At 34.6% G+C, this 18,992-nt stretch overlaps 1 protein-coding gene across 1 annotated transcript in view; it reads left to right on the top strand.

Moving 5' to 3' along the window:
- Nucleotides 1-18,992, top strand: part of LOC149073459 (E3 ubiquitin-protein ligase RNF13-like) — a 55,608-nt gene that overhangs the window by 1,446 nt on the left and 35,170 nt on the right. Inside the window, exons 2-3 of the mRNA XM_089246153.1 lie at nt 6,998-7,119; nt 16,602-16,667. Of these exons, the coding sequence (XP_089102279.1) occupies nt 7,033-7,119; nt 16,602-16,667 (153 nt within the window). The 5' untranslated portion in view covers nt 6,998-7,032. The remainder of the gene's footprint in view (nt 1-6,997; nt 7,120-16,601; nt 16,668-18,992) is intronic.

Raw genomic sequence — 18,992 nt, 5'->3', positions numbered from 1 at the left:
TTTCTTTCTAACAAAACAATTCGGCTGTTCTTCATCTATGGCATTGATTATCCAAATCAATAGAGGCTTGCGTTGTATAATGATCAAGATCTCTTGCTGAAATATTCCCCTCTCACCTTGGCACTAGAAACTTTTGTGCCATTACAGATTGAAATATTATGCATTAAAGATCTATTCCACGGGCCTAAAACAAATGTCAGAAAATGGGAACTGATCATTATGGGAAGCTTTTCTGTGCAAGAAACTAGAGAAAACTATTCACATCATGACAGGAGATTCAACATCTGGGAAGGGCATCTCTTGCATCTAATCTATGCATAATGCAAGAATTTCAAAGCTCTTATCAAAATTAATAGACGAAAATTAATTTACACGCTTTTCAATAAAAGAATCGCATATCTGATACATAATTATTGTGCCGTTGAGGGGTAAAGACCAACATCAGAACTTGATTCAGGGCTGGATTAACCATTAAGCAAACTAAGCACATGCTTAGGGCATCAGGAGAAAAAGGGGCACCACAAAAGGTTATCAAAATGTTTTTTTTTTGTTTTTTAATGTAAAATATTTTCCAGCATCAGGCAGAAAATTGTAGAATTTTCAATTGATTGTATAGTTGAAGACCTTTATCAAAAGGGTGGCACAAATGCAGTAAAGTTAATAATACTGCAAACTAGAGATCACATAAATGCTGAGTTTTTGGACTAAGGTTTTGTGCAATTTCTATATACGGGGAGCTTCGGTTAACAAGAAATTTGCATAACGAGCAAAAAGTTTGAACAAATTTTGACTCGTTAATGAGCGATGGTTCGCATTACAAGCAAAAATTTTGAGCTTATTAATTTATTTTCACGTTATCACAATGGAGCTGATTTTTTTTTGCTTGCACCCACACGTGTGTTATGGAATTTCGGGTAATATTCTACCCTACGGTCTTCGGTAAGTGTGCCTCAGTCGTAAAATTAACACGTGCTAGTGTGAATATTTACAAAACTAGACGTAGCATAGCAGTGATAGCACCTGAAGTTTTTTTAAATTCTGCTTGGAAAAACTGTGGGTTGATTGCATTATAGAACGTGATTTTGAGGGACTGGAGGGGCATGAGGATGGCATTCAAGAACTAATGCGTTGACGGTAGAGGAAGTTATGGATCTCTTTTGCATGTACACCAGCAAGAGTTCATACACAGTATATCATCTGAAAAAGAGAAGTAAGGGCGAGTCCCTCACATAAAATGAGATTAGAGAGAGATGTAGAGTGTGGGAATCTGTGCAAAACTCTGTAGAAAAGAACCACCCAAATAAACTGTAGCAATGTGCAGTCTCTCCAATGAACACTGCAATTTACCATTTCGCAGAAATCCTAAAAAGGCAAAAGCAAGTGTCACTGGATAAGGTTCTTTTTGAAAGTCACGCAAAAAGAATAAGTTTGCAAATAACGGAGTCTGTAAATTGTCCTAAACGATAGTCGTCCTCTCTTTCTCTTGTCATTTGGAGTAAGTTAATTTGTAAATATTATAGTTTTTTTATGGTGTTTATATTACGCATATTTTATTGCATTATGTATAATTAATGTATTTAAGTATTGATTGAATGTCGTTTTTGTTACTCATTTTTATGTGAATGACTAATTGTGGAATGCATTATATCCAAGTTTCCATTATTTCCTATGGGGAAGTTTGATTTGCGTAACGAGCACGTTGGCGGAACGAATTAAGCACAGGCGGAGATAGACTTGTAAGTCTGGGGGCATGGTCATTATTGCTGGAGAGGGCACGATGATGATGATGTCAATTCATATATACACACATATACATTAGATCAGTTGACTCCACCTCTGGCGCTGGGGGCAGTGCTGCTTCCATGCCCCCCTGTATCTCCGCCCATGGAATTAAGCGTGCTAACCAAAGTTCCACTGTATTATACCAGGTACCAAAGCCTAATATAACACTATTGAGAGAGCTTTTCCTACATAACCCCTGAAGTTTTAAATCTATTTTATACTAAAATCAAATTGACAATAAAAAAACATAACTTGTATAGTATTTGACTTTGTTAAAAATATTGATTATGAAAGGATTTTAACAAATACTTAGTACAAAACTATTTTCGTATCTGATTACAATGTACAAAAAGAGAAAAAAATTTCAAAACGATAAAGGAATGCATTATGGTTTTGATTGTGCATATAAGTGTAGATAGGTACATGTATTGTATATGTATGGTTTGTAAGGTACTAACTGATATTTACAATTAGTAATTTAATTATATAACCGTGATTATGACTCTCAAAATAAGTAATCTAACATTTTAACATATATCATAATCGCAGGCTCATAGCCAGAAATTTCGTTTGGGGGGGGGGGACCAAAGTGATGAAACAATAGATTTGGCCATCTTTTTATGGTCATTTTCTCATATTTCGGGGGGCCAGACCATGGGCGAAGATACGGGGTGGGGCCATTGCACCCCTTCCCCCCAGCATCAAAGGCGAAATCGACTGATCTAATGCATATATGTATAGATGAACTGACATCATCATCATGCCCCCCCCAACAATAATGACCGTGCCCCCCCCCCCCCCCCCCAGACTTCCAAATCTATATCTGCCTATGGACCAGACCCACAAGTCCTCCCCGTACTACGCCCTTGCTTAATCCTAAATATATAAATAAAAATACAATATAACATGTCTAATCATTATAATAAGAGGTCCTCGGGTTGTGTCCGGGTAAGACCCGCACATTAAAAATAGGCCACGTTCTACATAAGAAGGACGTGAACTTGAAAATGCGCAAATCTTTATTAGCAGATAAACTGCATGCTTTCAGGGGTGTTATCATTAATTATTATTACCCATACTCTTTTGTTCACTTACATACTTGGAAACTCTCTAAGTCAATCCCTGACGTAGTCTCTCGCTCTCTAGGTAGGGCTGGGTTCGTGGTTTTAAAATTTTGCAGCCATTCTCATATTATGTACTAAATTTCCTCATTCCTAAAATTTGTGCCCATCTGAACTTGCTCACTAAGCCCCCCTGTAAATACGCCAATGCCTGCAAGTAATATCAACCATGCTAAGATTCAGTGGTTGCTTTTGAAGCCGCTTTGTGAAATACTAACAACCAGTCAATGGGAGAAAATATCTTTAAATATTTTAAAAAGATTAAAAAAAAGTCTAAAAATTTAAGATATCGGTCTTCTTTAAAAATTAAATTCCAAAAACTTCCAAAGTTGTTCCAAAAAAAAAAAAAATTCCAATGGATATTATCAGACTTATCAAGCAGAAAAAAAGGAGGAGGAGAGATTTCCAATGTCCATGCTTAAAAATATTCAAATTATAATTCTGTTTTAGATTAGTTACTTCTGATGTATAAAATTTCATGCCTTTTTTTTCATTTACAGATTCATTATCAAGTAAAATATACTTTTAGGGACAGGGGCACCAAAACCATTCAAGTGCTTAGGGCCTTCAGACATTTTTATCCAGCCCTGGCTTGATTAAAAGTCCCCACTTATTATGCATATTATTCTTGTCTTTGATTTATGTGTACTTACAAAAAAACTAGCTTTTCGTGCAACTTTCAAACTCTGCAGAAAAATATAAATTCCCCAAATATTCACTCATAGATGTCCCCCAGTTTCCAGTGTTTTGTTTATATACATCGTCTATTACTGTTATCTTAAACCTTCTATTGTTATATATTTATCTTTACACACAAACACCATCATGAAACCAGTTTGGAATCCACACAGCTGGGAAATAAATCTAACTAAACATCTCTTTTCCTCCTTATTACCTTGCATTAATGTAATCGTATCTTCCATTTTTGGCTAATTTCTGCTAAGAGAAACCTTAAATGCATTTCGTTTAAAGAATTCAGAGGATTCATACCATTCTATGGGTTAACTGTCACAATATCAAACAGTCACATGTGAACCAGCTTTATATTTTAAATGTTTAATATCCATGCAAATAAATTGTGTTAAAATTCAACTTTAAAATTACGCTATTAATGTGTCAGTGGTGACTCTTCACTATTGAACTCATGCAATCACGGGGCCATCATTTCAACTTTTCCCAGGAAGGGGGGGGGGCAAAGCACATGTACTCAATGTATGCATATATATATATATACCATTTTTAGTGTATTTTCAAGAGCCAGCCCTCCTAAATGATGGGCCTGCGCAATCATAAAACAAACTGATCTAACAAGCCACGTTTGCTTCAAAATTTCAACCTCAGATTATTCAAAAAAATTCAAAATCTGCCAAGCAAAATGTCAATCAGAAGAGGAACTGAGAAAACATTTCATCGCTAATTAAATTCTTCGAACATTGCTGAATTGAAAGCTAAACAAGGCAAAGAACTCTGCCGAACGTGTATAAGAGAGTTATGTTTCTTCTTTTCTCTGCACCCCTTCAACCAAGTCTGTCCCTCCATAGGTATGGTCTCCAAAACCTCACATCATACTCCAGTCCACGATGAACTAAGCCTCGGAAAAGTGGAAGAATAACTTTAGAAGAACGCGAAGATACCTTTTTGAAAATAAACCCAAGCATTCTATTTGCTTTTTTTACCACTGCTGAACAATGTTCAGGAAACCTAAGCCACTCGTCAATGAGAATTCCCAAATCGGTTACCCTAGTAGCATATATAAAATAATGTCCTGACTGATTCATCATCACCAAGCCGAAACCACTGAAGCTATAAATATGAAATTTGGTCAATAGTTTTGTTTGCTGACGTAAAGACTCACTAAGAAGGGATTTCTTGAAATTCGACACCTAAGGGGGGTTCAAAGGTAACATAGAGAAATTATATAAAGCTGGAACCACTGAATCTATAGTCATGAAATTTGGTGAGAAGATGTAATTTCATGACGTAAAGACAAAATAAGAAGGGATTTTTCAAAATTTGATCACTAAGGTGTCATAAAGAGGTTCAAAGATAACAGAGAGAAATCATGCAGAGCCGAAACCACTGAAGCTATATTCATGAAATTTGGTCAGAAGTTTTATTTTATGATGTAACTAAGAAGGGGTTTTTCCAAATTCAACACTTAAGGCGGTCATAAGGGCAGGGCCGTCTTAAGAGCATCATGGGCCCCGGGCCAAGTGGTTTTTCCGAGGCCCTACCTTGTAAATTCTAGAAAATTTCAACCGGATCTCATTTTTGTGAGGCCCGGATGGGCCCATGCATTAAGATGGCACTGCTTAAGGGGATTAAAAATAACAAAGAAATCATGCCGAGTTGAAACCACTAAATTCATGAAATGTATGTTTTATTTTATAATGTAGGAACTAACTAAAACAAATTTTGATCTCTAAGTGGGTTAAATAAAGGAGGGGTGTCATATGAAAAAAATCATGCCAAGCCGAAATCAGTGAAGCTATAAATATGAAATTTTTGTATTGTAATGTGGAGACTCACTGAGTAGAGATTTTTCGAAATTCAACTTCCTGGGGGGGGGGGGGGGTCAAAGTTATATATGGAGCAATCATCACTCTCCTGAAATCGCTGAAGCCATAAATATGAAATTTAGTCACTATTATATTTTATAGTGTTGATATACCCACTAAGATGGGATTTGTGAAAGTTCACCTCCCAAGGGGGGTCATGCAGTGTTAAAATTTCATATAAGGGAATCATCACAGAGTAATTTTCTGATTACCACATCAATGCAAGCGAAGCTGCGGGTAACAGCTAGTGACTGATAAAACCTTATGACAAAGTGAAGAAAAATGAAAATGTAATAAATTTTTACTCATTGATGCAAGAAAGATTAGCTAGAAGAGACATTTTGAATTTTTTTATTTTAATTTGATTAATTTTTTTAAATTTTAAAATTTTCAATAATTTTTTTAGCTCTGTAATTTTTTAAATTAACATTTTCGTCAAAATTTGTGAAATAACAATGTTTAACTTCATTTAACTCATTGTTCATCAGTCACGGGTTAACTCATGTTTTTATACTCGTATGTAGCTAGTGTTACGAGTGAGCTTTTTCTTAAAAAATCAGTCTTTGATCTGTTAACATCACTCCAATGAACCTATTCCACCACAGTTTACTTATAACTTAACCGTTCTCCGAGATAAGTGTGTGTATATGTGTGTTGATTAATAGAGGTAGAATTATAGTTTGAATAAAATTATGAAAGTAGATTGTATCTTGAACAATATATATTTGTTGATAACTAATTATTGAAACTATTCTAATTTCCAAAACTATTCCATGAGAATTTTTTTTTATAGAAATGCAACATTTTTCTACTCTGAAAGTCCAGGTACAGGAAGAATGAATAATTGATGCATCATTTTTTTTCTTTTAAAAAAATAAGAAGGGTGGATAGGCCCACATTTGAATTAAACTAAAATTTATTTAATATGAATTCAATCTAAATTTTATAACTTATGAATTATTATTGTACATATTTTGTGCATTATAGTGCATTAGTTTGTGTATTTGCTCATACAAGTGCTTCCCAAAGTAGATGATATCACCCCCGGGATCATAGAACCTACCAGGAGGAAGGGCAATGGATACAATATAGGATCGTACAGGATCACTTAGAAAAAAGAGCAACTGAAAATTTTTTTTTTGGGAAGAGGGAAGGTTGAAACTGTGAGTTGATTGCTTAAATCACAAAATATTATTTATTTTCAACATCTGTTATTTCATGCCTAACAGTGGAAAGTTTTGCATTATTCTGCAATAAGCCCTCAGCTGACTGGCAATGTTCCACAGTGAAAATTTCTATAATATTTTCTTTCTACGCACAACAGTTCTTTCTCCTTTTCTTAAAATTATTCTTGCAATTGCTGTGCAACAGCTCCGATAGTGCAAGATTTTTTTTGCATGATACATCACAATTTTTTGGTATATTCTGCTCTGGGGATCTCATGTACTATCAAAGTAACAATAATTTAACCACAAATATGATTTTGCATATTTTAAAATATTTTGCTTATTCTGTGATATATATCTTTTTGTGCAGCAGAATTGGATCTCTTCAGGTTTTTCTTTTCTACAATGAACTTGATGTTGATAAAACAAATCTCTTTCTTATGGATGGTTTTTCTATCTGGCTTTTGCACAGTGTACTCAAATATAATTGCTGTAAGTTGTTTTTATTGTTTTGTACATTTAAGATCTTTTCACTATTACATCACAGTTTACACAGTTATCATAGTTTAAAATTTTCTATCAAAATAATATATGTTTTGATAGAGAACTTTGTTTGTCTCATGTGGCCATTTTTCAATTTTTTAAAATTTTTGCAATATTATTCCAAGTTCTGATGATTAATAAATATTGAGAAAATAACTATAAAAAATTGAAATTTAACCCTGTAGCTGCTAACTAATTTTTAATTAAAGCAGTTATTATAATTGTTTCTTCTATGTACCATTAGTATAACCCTATGCGTAAATGGGGGGGGGGGGAGTGTTATTATTTTATCAACTTGTTTTTTTCCTCTCTTGTGTAAGTTTCAAAACAAAATAAATATATATATATATCTTGACTATATATATATACTTTTCATTGATAACTGGTCAAGGAATTTCTCTACACATGCTTCTCCAATGTTATTCTCAGAGCATCTGGCTTTGCAATTTCAATTGATTCTCCTAGCAAAGAGTAACTTTAGCAACTCTCCTTGGCAACTTTCTTAGGAAAGAGTTTATGATACTGGCTTGAATTTTTATAATAATGCTGCTAATGCTCTGCATGCAAGCTTTCACCCGGGGGTTTTGCCTACCATTCAGCTGCAAAGAAAAACGAGTTTTTAGTATAATGTTCTCCCCAAAAACTGAATAATGAACGTATGAAGTTGCAGTAATTTTTGTGTGTGCGATAAAATTTGTAATGAATGCATCAGTGAATAAACATCTTGTCATTTGCTATCTTTCATTTACTAATGTTAAAGCATATTTCATTATTCTGATTCTTGATTTCTGATTTTGATTCACTTGGCAAAAATGAGAATGCTTTATGTGTAAGCTTTATACATGCTTAAAAAAACCAAGAAAGAAGCTCAAATTTCAAGGGTATATTGATTAGCTTAATGTTTGAGCTTTCAAACAGTCACAAAAAGATTTTTTATGCTTGGTGTGTATAAGACAGTTCCTTAATGCCTTGTTACATCTTGCGTAGGGAGAGTCAACCATATAGTGCTGATTTTATTGAGCCCACTTCATGGATGTCTAAATAATCATGTGAAATTGCATGTGTTAATATCATCAACCATGTCTCTGATGTTAAATAGCAAATTACCCAGCTACTTTCTCGTGATTCTTGCATCTGCAAAAAAAGTTCTCGGGCAATTTCAATGAAAATGATATGGCAAGTTTCAAATCAAGTCATTTATTCAATTATTAATCGCAATATTAAGTTACATTGAATTTGTTAATTCAATTTTATTATTAGAGTGCATTAATCATGATCTTGACATGTTTTAAAGAATGATCTCACCCAATTTCGTCGATGACAATCTACTTGACCTAAGAGATCATCACAACTTCTGTAGACGATCAAAGAATCAAGCCATTCCGGAGGGTGAGAGTTCACAATCACAAATGCTGGATCAATCCAGCAACATTGAAGATGTAGAACACATAGACATGAGAGTATTAGTAGATCAGCTAGACGAATGTGTACTAGATTTTCTTTCCCCAAAGAATCTCATCGGATGATGATTGCCATTACTCGTAACCAGTTTTAAAAAGAACCCTGGAAGACAGACTTATCAACAGCAAGACACATTACAGAACATAGAAGGACGTCAGACATCTAGGTCGAAACACTTTATCTCAACTAGAACACTACGAGAACATTGATGAATTTATCAAAGAAAACACTAATATTAAAAATAAATCGCCCGGACCAGCCAGAGTAGTAACTTAAATTTCACTTTGAAAGTATTTATTTCACATGGTTAAGCAGAACTACAACAACATTACATGTTGTTGATTCGTTAAGTGAAGAGCATCTATGGCTCAAAGTACGAAGCTGCCAACAATACGAGAGCGAGTCGTAAGATGATTGCTGTTTTCTTCCCGAACTATTTATAGTTGGCAGGAACTGGTTTGATGCTGGACCAATCGGTACATGGCAAACTTCTGGCACATGAAGAAATTGATGACATCATCCATGTATTTTACATATGAACCTGTGGCATTGAATATTTTCTTGAATACTATTGTATTTTTGGATTGCAACAATCTGAACAAGAAGGAGGAAGTTGATCAGGTTTCTCCATGATCTCAACATGGTTATTATTATTGAGATTGGTATTATCAACACTAACACAGGGTATTTAACTTGAATTTATTTTTTTATTTCATTTCCATTTATATATAATATTCACATAGAAAAATATACATTATGATTCATAGTAATATTAATAATGCAATGACACAACCAGGTCCTCTTTCAGGGGAATAAACTATAGTTTGTTTCAGGTTAACTTTGCAGTGGAGAGAAAGGTAGAGAGTGTATTCCTTCGCCGCAAAATATAGTTCCCATACATCGGAGGTTTATGATGATCATTTGTATAGAATATTTCAAATTTTTTTATGATTTTGAAAAAGATACTGAAAAAATACCGTTTTGAACCAATGTATATTCGTTTAAAATTTTTAAACTAGAAAAATATTGGTTACCATTATCAAAAATCCATGGCGAGCTCAAGAACATTTTGGCGCGATTTCCAAGAAATTTTCCCCGCCAATATTACTATCGTGCTTTTTTTTCTTGATTGCACAGTTATATATATTATATCGTCATTTTGTTGAATTTTTTCCGATACAATTTTTCATTCAGTTTTGCGTGTAGTTAAAGGCCTACACACCCAGACGAATATTCAATTAGTATTTGTTTCTCCCGAAAATAACCTCCAAAGAATTCAGATATTCACTCACAGATTAAGGAAGTGTCCCTCTTTCACGACAGCGCCGATACCGTTGTGAGAGGCTCTCTCTATGGGTGTAGGTTACGGTTCCAGGCACCCCCCTTTTTTATATCTATTTCTTGCCGTGTTCGTAGGATAGGGGTGGTTTCTGAATTCCGATAGCGGAGGGTGTTGACATAAGTAATGTCTCTTTTGCACCCACACCAACTTCCTCCCCCACAGCAGAGGCTGTTCCTCCAGATGCCCCTTCAGTGTCTCTCCAGATAAATATAAATAAACGAGAGAGAGAGAGAGAGACCCACAATGGTTTAGGCTTGCAGTGTATTTTTTTCTTCTGTGACAGTTGTATCTTTCTTTTCACCAGAGATAGACACCCTAAAACGTTCTCCGTTCTTTTTGGCAATAATGCATAAAGAACGTTATTGAAAAAGAAGAGGAATTTTGGATTGCAGGTGGCTTGATGGAGCAACAACAATTAATAAGTAATAGAGAAACAGATAGTTCTACAACTTCAAGTGAGGACTCCATAGAATGGGAATCCGTGAAAAATGACTAAAACTGTAGTTATAATAAGTGGCATCGACATATATGCGTTCGGGTGGGTGAGCGACGGAAATTTCGGCAAGAAAAGTGAGTAAAAGAATTCTAAATTTTTCCGTATCATTATTATTATTATTTGGGGCTATTCCCAAATTCAAACGTGAAAACCAGGTTAATAGGAGTTACTAAGATACTTTTCAATAAAAAAAAAGGATTTCAAAAACCGCACTTTAATTTCTGAAAGTATTGACGATGGTTTTTTTTTCATTAGCTAATTTTTTGTTACTAACTGACTGCAATTTTTTCTACAAGCATTACGTTGCACGTAAAAAATATTTTTTTCTGCGCGATTGGCGAGAATCAGCCATACCTTACCGAGGCCGCGCATCGATACATAGGTTAAGAGGCCTTCGTTGTCATAGCAACGAGTGATGCGGTTCCCTCGTAGCTTCCTCTTCACTGCAAAGTTAACCTGAAACGGACTATATTATTAATTGACTAGCGCCTGAGTGATGCAGTGGTAAGATGCTCGGCTTCCACTATGAAGGTTACCATCAAGGTCCATGGGTTCGAATCCGGACATAGAACATCAGAAGCAAGTTCTTTATCTACCGAGCCTGGGGTGACCACCGATGGATGAAGTCTTCATTGCCGACCCAACTCCACTGGTTTAAAATTGTCGTATGGCAATATATGACCAGAATTGGTGTGCTGTAAAGTAGTAGTATTAATTGACTAGAGGGTTAGTGGTGGTGACACGACATGGTATTACAGGAATATATGACCCAGGGAGTGATATGTTACAGTTGCATAATGCTAAATGACAATGTGGCACTGCAGTTGTGAATGGAAATATATGCTTCTGGGGAAAGAGAACAATCGGTCAGTCACAATTTCATCCGCACTGAACAATGTCATATCTTATTTCACAATTTCTATCAATAAAATTCTCATTGGTATTTTGTGAATTTGAAGTTTGATGACCTGGCAACTAACAAATATGCCCAATCCAACCAAGCAATCAATGGAAATGTTTCAGGTTGCTATCAAAGCCCCTCTCTTTTGGGCCAAGCAACCACGTCTATGGTTCAAACAATTGGATTCTGAGTTCCTGGCGAGTGGAATCACTGTTGATGCCACTAAATACCACACAGCTGTTGTAGCCATAGATATGAGTGTTTTGGCATATTCTGAATCTGTCTGCAGAAAACATGTACACATTGAAATAAAACCCCCAAGCTGAATTTGCTCAATCAGATGTATGATGCTTGTAACATTTGATGTATGAAGTCAAGCTAGGTGATTGTTGACAGTCTGCGTTACACTGTGCAATGCTATATATATACAGTGGTCGTCTCAGTGATGAATTACTCTGAAGCTATAAGTACAACGTTACCATATCAAGTTCAAGCAATCCTCTAAACAAGTTCAGAAACTTTGGAAAAGTTATCAGAGATGGCTAACAAGATTATCAGTGTCAGTAGAAAGGCAGAAGTTCAGAATATTTCACCAAATCTTGACCACTCACAGCAACTTGACATGCAACAATTGACAGCAAGAATAGAGGCATTGGCTTTGGCTTTGCAAGTTGACGCACTAGGCTGATCTCTGGAACAACACGAAAACCTACAATGTCCACACAATTGAAATTGCAATGAAGGTACAAATTCCACAAAGTTTGGAAACAATCTCTTTTGGTAATACTCTGATCCAAAACCAGTAAGTATGTGTGAAACCTTGTAGTTTCTATTCAGGAAACAATCAAACCAACAACTGATGGCAACAAAAGAGTCTGTTCCATATAGCAATCGCCTTTTCATTGCAGACTCACTGCTAGTTTTTGTTTCTCATTGACACTAGTGCAGTCATTTCTGTAATACGCCCTTCTGCCACTTACAGAAAGAAATGACAGTCACAGTCAATTTTTAGCATTGCTTTCTACCGAAAGTGATGACAACACAATTGCAGCTATATCTGGTATTTCAAACTTGTACATGTTGTGACAAAACACCTTTAACGTGGGCACCAGAACTTATCAAAGCTTTTGATGACACACAACTTTGTGTTAGAGAAGCTGTTCTTTTATCACATCCTAATTTCTATTCCACTTTCACTCACGACAGATGGCAGTAACATGGCTATAGGCTGAGTGGTAAAACAATGAATTATAGCTGGCAGCCGCTCCGGTTTCCCCCCTCCCCCCCACAAAGTGAGTGATACTGAAAAGCTATGCAATACTTATGACAGTAAACTCTTAGCAATTTCCACATTGATTATTCACTTCCTATATTTACTGGAAGGTAAATCTTTCATGGTTTTCACTGACCACAGGTCATTTGTGTTTCCTTTCAATCAGAAAGCCGATAAGCTTTCTCCTTTATAAATGAATGAACTGAATCTGATTGCTCAGCTTATGACTGATATTCATCATATCTAAGAAAAAAACAACGTTGTAATAGATACCCTCTCCCGAGCAGGAATTGACCTGCTTTTTCCCTTCTTTTATGAATTACGACCTCATCTCCAAAGGGCAGAAGAATCACCTTGAATTGAAGCAATTGCTTGAATTGAAATATGCCATCTTCACTCACTTTTCCACAGCTACCTTCCCCATCCAAAAAATTTCAACTTTTTTTTCCACACCCTGTGTAACATCTGTTACACAACCCAGGATTCCTTCCAGAAAGTTGGCGCAATGATACAAAGTGAGAGAGAGAGAGAGACAAATAAAAGAGTTTCCATGAATAAAAATTAGAATGATGATTAGTGATTAGAATTGAATTTATCAATTGCAATTTAACAAGGTGTTTAGCGTATTATGAATTTTCACAATAGTAAAAAGAAACAAAATTATATTGACAGTCATACCTCATGTAGTCCAGATGGTGCAACAACATATACAAGTGGCATCAGTGGAGCAGATCAACCTCTGCGGGGTGGTCATGCAGTGGCCAATAAAAAAATTTTAGATCTGATTTACATAATCACTCACATCGCCACTCACAAAAACTGAAAATTTGAAACTTATTCTAGCAACAATAATTGAAACACAAGATATACAGAAGACTGGATGTTGTGAAGATATTTATTATTTGAGATGTTAATTTTCTTTTTAAGGAAGGGAAAAACTCATCTCTGCCTCTACCGGGAGTCGAACCCGGGTCCCTCGATTGCCGGACGAGTGCTCTGACCACTAAGCTACAGAGGAGACAGAGAGTTTCCTTCGCTAGAGCGTAATATGTGCCGAACGGAACCATGCAATGGACGGTGAACCGATCAGCTAATAGCTCATGGACGACGAGCCACCAGATGGCTATATATATGACATGAATGTCGCTCTCCACTTGTTAATACAAGATATACAGAAGACTGGATGTTGTGAAGATATTTATTATTTTCTCATTTTTTGAGTGGGAGCCCTGCATTGGCCCAGGGATCGCAAGCCACTGTGTTAATTGGCGATCAAAGCCATAATCATTTCTGCGAATCAGACTTTGACCAGTTCGTGAATTGGCCACACTTCAGGCTTTGGCAGAAACATATATACTTGTAAATAATTAGTTAATGCGATTTGTGCAGTGGAAGGGGGTACTGTGGCACTGCGGTTGCAAATGAAAATGCTCATTTCTGGGCGAAAAGGGGGGTCAGTCACGATTCCATCTGCACTCAACAATGGCATATCTTTTGATATTCATATGAATAAAATTCTTGTTTATTTTCATGGAATTATGGGAATCTACAACGATATTCCAGTTCCAAGTTTTATCTTTTTTTGGTTGACTTCTTCCAGAATGTGGGCCACTGTCCACATATATGTGACTATTTTTGAATCCATTACACCAATCTTTTGTTTTTATTTCCTTTGTGTAATCATCAAAAGTCTGTACAGCTGTTTCTGCTTGGGTATCCCAAAGCTTTTGACAAAATTTGATGCAGTACTTCTGATAAAAATATGCCATCATCTTGCACAAAATACAAAGGCTACAACAGGCAAATTGTCTTACAAGGTGGCTGAAAAAAAGAAAAATGTCCATTACGAATATGGGGGAAATGTATGGAACAAACATGGGTGATGATAGCTCCCATATTTAATATGAATCTCCAATGTCCATGAAAAAATACTCACGCTGCAATACATCACACAATAGCTTCCTAAAAGCAACTTGATGGCATAAACATTCACATGAATGTATTATCTAGCATTATGGAAAGTGCTCCCCCACCTAATGTTCCCAGGCTAATTTTACCTATATAAGTTTTTTTAAACTATAAAACATAAGGACAGATCATGTACATGAAACCTGCTTCTAAAAGTCATTTACAGAAAGTTTCATGTTTACAGAGATATTGAAGATAAATTTGGATTGGCTTAGAAATCTCTATATTTTGGTGCTGTTTGCAAATTGAATGAATTCATTGGTTTTTCTTCAGATTTAAAAAAAAAAAGTGTTTTTCATCTCTCAACTGTGTCAGATTTTCACACCCCATTGGGAAAGCATTATTTTGAATTATAAAAAGTCATTGTTAAACTTTTTGTGGAAACAGATGTGATATGGGGAAAAAAGAACAAATGTGTTGTAAATTTGTCTCCAGCTGATAGAAGCAAATGCAGGAAACATTTGGTAGTTTTAATTTCAAATTTCTACTTCAAACTACTGAGTCACATGAAAAACTCAAATGAAAAGCTAGTTTCATTGTGAAACCACTTAACTAGAAAGGTTAACTTAAAAACTGGAAAGGTTGTCTTTTCCACTTAAACTATTAAAGGTTGAAACTATTTTTTTTAATCACAATGATTGAGAGATTTTTACAGCATTTTCTACAACTATGAATTGAATTCAAGTTTTTGCAATTTGTGAACCACATTCTCAATCGTTGGTGATAAATGCTGAAATCTTCAAAATCAAGTACACTGGAACCTGTATGAAATGGAATGTCAAGAGCACTGGGCCTGATTAACCTTTAAGCAAAATAAGCACGTGCTTAGGGCATTAGGCAAAAAGGGGCACCACAAAAAGTTATCAAAATGTCATCAAGCATCTGGCAAAAAATCCTACAATTTTGGATTGATCATATACTGTAAGACCATCAAGAGGATAGCACAAATGCTGAAAAACTAATAATATTACAAACTAGAGATCAAGTTAATGTACAAGATATACAGAAAAACTGGCTAATTTTGTAGAGATACTAATTTTTGGAAAAATTTCATCTCTGCCTCTACCAGGACTCAAACCCGGGTCCCTTGAATGCCAGTCGAGTGATCTACCATCTAAGCTATAGTGACAGATAGAATATTTAACCAATCTGAAAAAATCTGATTGTGAAAAAAAATCTAAAAATCTAAAGTTTGTCTTTTTAGAAAATATGAAAGAAAAATTCCAAAAAAAATTCAGGAGATATCAGACTTCACAAGTAGAAAAAAGAGGAGGGGAAACTTTCAATGTCTGCACTTATAAATATTCACATCATAGTTCTGCCTTAGATTAGTTACTTCTAAAATAATAAAATTTAATTTTTTAAAATTTATAGATTCAATTCAATATCGAGTGAAACATACTTGTAGGTACCGTGGGGGGGGGGGGGGGGGTCACCAAAACCATTTAAGTGCTTAGGGCCTTCAAATGTCTTAATCCGGCCCTGGTCAAGAGACTGAAATATTATTCCATTTTAGACATGTTTTATAAAGCTGCTCATGAAAGTACTAATCATCGATGGGACTATCTTTTGATTCCATTCCAAACAGGTGTCTGTCTCATACAGTATCCATTTTAGGTTTCACTGTATCTCCCTAAATATTACATTTAAAAGTACAGAATTTTCTGCAAATGGCTTTTTAGAGCGGGATTTGCATTTCACTAACTGGAAGTATTAGCACCATGAAGACTAAAAAAAGTTAATTTTTCTATATACGCAACTCAGAAAATTTATGAAAATTTAAATAACTGCTGTCGTCATTTGCAAAAATTTTGTTATCAGTATGTTTCTAAAGTCAACTGTTGCAGAGATATGTGCTGGGAGAATCATTTGGAACAGTCTGTGAAATGAACATTGATTTTTCTCTAAGTGTATCTTCAATTTTTTTTTCAATTGACTTTTAAAAAAATCAGTGTGTACATGTGATTTGAAAAAAAAAAATATTTTTCAGGTGGACAGATACAAAAGAACAAAGACATTTTCAGACAGCCAATTGAATTTCATACATCCAATCAAAGTAATTATTTTGAATAATTCAAGTTAAATTTAATATATGGTATTTTTTCAAGTATATATAGATTATCTAAATTAAAAATTAATGATTTTTGCACCCATGCTGTAAAAATTTGAGTGTACATAAGTACAATCTGTGTACCAATGTGTAATCTATATACATAGAATTATTTTGTGTTAATATGTGTTTTACATGGGTGATAATAAATCACATGATATCAATTTCATTTACAGTAATGTCTCCATAGGTGGTCACATCCGCTGGGGATTGGTAGTCAGGCGCTCTTTGTCCCTTTTCTTACAAATAAAATGTTTTAATGCAAAAAATGTTTCATTCATAAATTTTATCCATAATAGTATAATAACAAAACAATTACAATATTCCTAGGTATTTGAAAAGCTTTTGACACTGTTAACCAAAAAACACTTTACTGTCAAACTCTGTTCTATTAGAATGAGGAGAAATTTTTACATCTTGTTTAAATCATACTTATAAATCAGCAAAAGTGTAACCACATAAATTTAGAAAAAAAGTCTCTTGTATTAAATACCTAGATCTCTCTATATAGGTTTTAACTTGAAATGAAAAACTTAAATAAAAAATTTTGCATGTTTTCTACTTTTCCCTTTTTAAATTGTAATTATTTAACATGAGGATATACAGTAAATAAAAAATAATCTGGTAATTTAAAACTGGGGAATAAGGCATAAATACTGCATATATTTTATTTTAATGTCTTTGATTGCTATTATGTTACAACTTATTTCTTATTCCCAGCTGTTTAACTAATGTTTTTGGTTATCCATGATCCTCTTCCCTATCATTACCTCAAATAATGCAGGTTCTACTGTAATAACTTAAACATCCTATCAACCAGATACTACCTATTTTATTTTACCAAATATGCCTCACTGTATATGTATATTTGGATTGCCCAAGAATAAGAAGAGTGCAAGGTGAAAAAAAGGGACTTTCCTGTGTTGACATCCTTTGTTCGAAGTACCCTAAAATAATGTTTGTAAGATTCATGTGATAAGTGGTAATAACCTATCTTTTAAGTTCAATTCTCTTGAAGAGAAAGAAAAACTGGTGTTCTCGAGAATTTTGTTGATGTTATAATGGAATATTCACTTTTGTAAATCTCCAAAATTTTGTAATTCATTATAAACAAATATTTTTTGTGTCTTTAATATCAGCTTTTTGACTGTCACTTGCAATAGTGAGATTCTGGTTATGAGCCATATTTATTTATATCAGACTTACTTTACTGCAACACACTCTCACCCAGTTATCTGGATACTTTTAGCATTAGAGCATATATATAAAATCTATAGACGTTGTACCCCATGGTCGCACATGTGGGACTCAGGCATGGTCTAGAGCCTTGTGGTAATGATATTTGATCTTAAGATTTTTTTGAGAGCATGAATGGGAATTGGGATGTACCCCATGGTCATACACGTGGGACTCGAGCATGGTCTAGAGCAGTGGTTCTCAACCTTTTTTTGTCCATGGCCCCCTTTCAACCATTTCTCATTCCTGTGGCCCCCTTGCGAACATGAATAATTTCCTACTCCCCCTTCCTTTCTCCCCCCCCCCAAATTTTCCCATTAGAAGGTAGTTATTCAAAAATTGTCTGAAGTATAAATATTTTTGAATTTAATTTGATTAATTTTTAATTTATGAAACTAACGAAAAAGCAAAAGAAACACAATAGAATACAGTATAAATAGAATAAATCCCTTGGGGTCACAAAGGGTCTGTATTATCGTAATGTTACTTTTTGTGAAGTTTATTGTTTTGTGTTTTTCTCAGTTTGATTTGTATGTTTTATGTGTTGTGTCAGTTCAATTAAAAAAAATATATTTGTAATCAATATAAACTCTGTGCTTGAAGACGGCACAATGTCATCAAGTTACTGTACTGGATGAAATTTTTATTATTTCCAAATTAGTTTTTTTTTTGTGTAAAAGATTATGGTTTCATTGAGAAATGTCAGTTGTAGCTTCCAAAATATGCATTCTTATAATGATAAAAATCGAAAAAAGTGGTAGCAAGCAGTTTTATTAATTTTATTCTCTTCATGCGGATAAAAGTAGTAATGAGGGAGTAGCCACACAAATGAATCACAATTGAAAAGTTCAACCTTCCACATCGTTTTCAACAATAACACATGTATCAAGGATATAGGTTCATGTTGTAGCCCTACTATGAATTAAAAAAAAAAACTAAAATGCGTGTGAAAATTTTTTTAAATATTTGTTTGAACCATTCATTCCAGAGAAATCATGTACGCAGTGACAAAACTGTTTGTGTGAACATAATAAT

This window comes from Pholcus phalangioides, unplaced genomic scaffold, assembly GCF_987345545.1.
Source record: "Pholcus phalangioides strain wild (caught in Gottingen) unplaced genomic scaffold, Ppha-v1.0 ptg000017l_1, whole genome shotgun sequence".
Lineage (NCBI taxonomy): Eukaryota > Metazoa > Arthropoda > Arachnida > Araneae > Pholcidae > Pholcus > Pholcus phalangioides.
The sequence above is the reverse complement of the archived record's forward strand: the minus strand, read 5'-3'. Positions and strand labels throughout refer to the sequence as shown.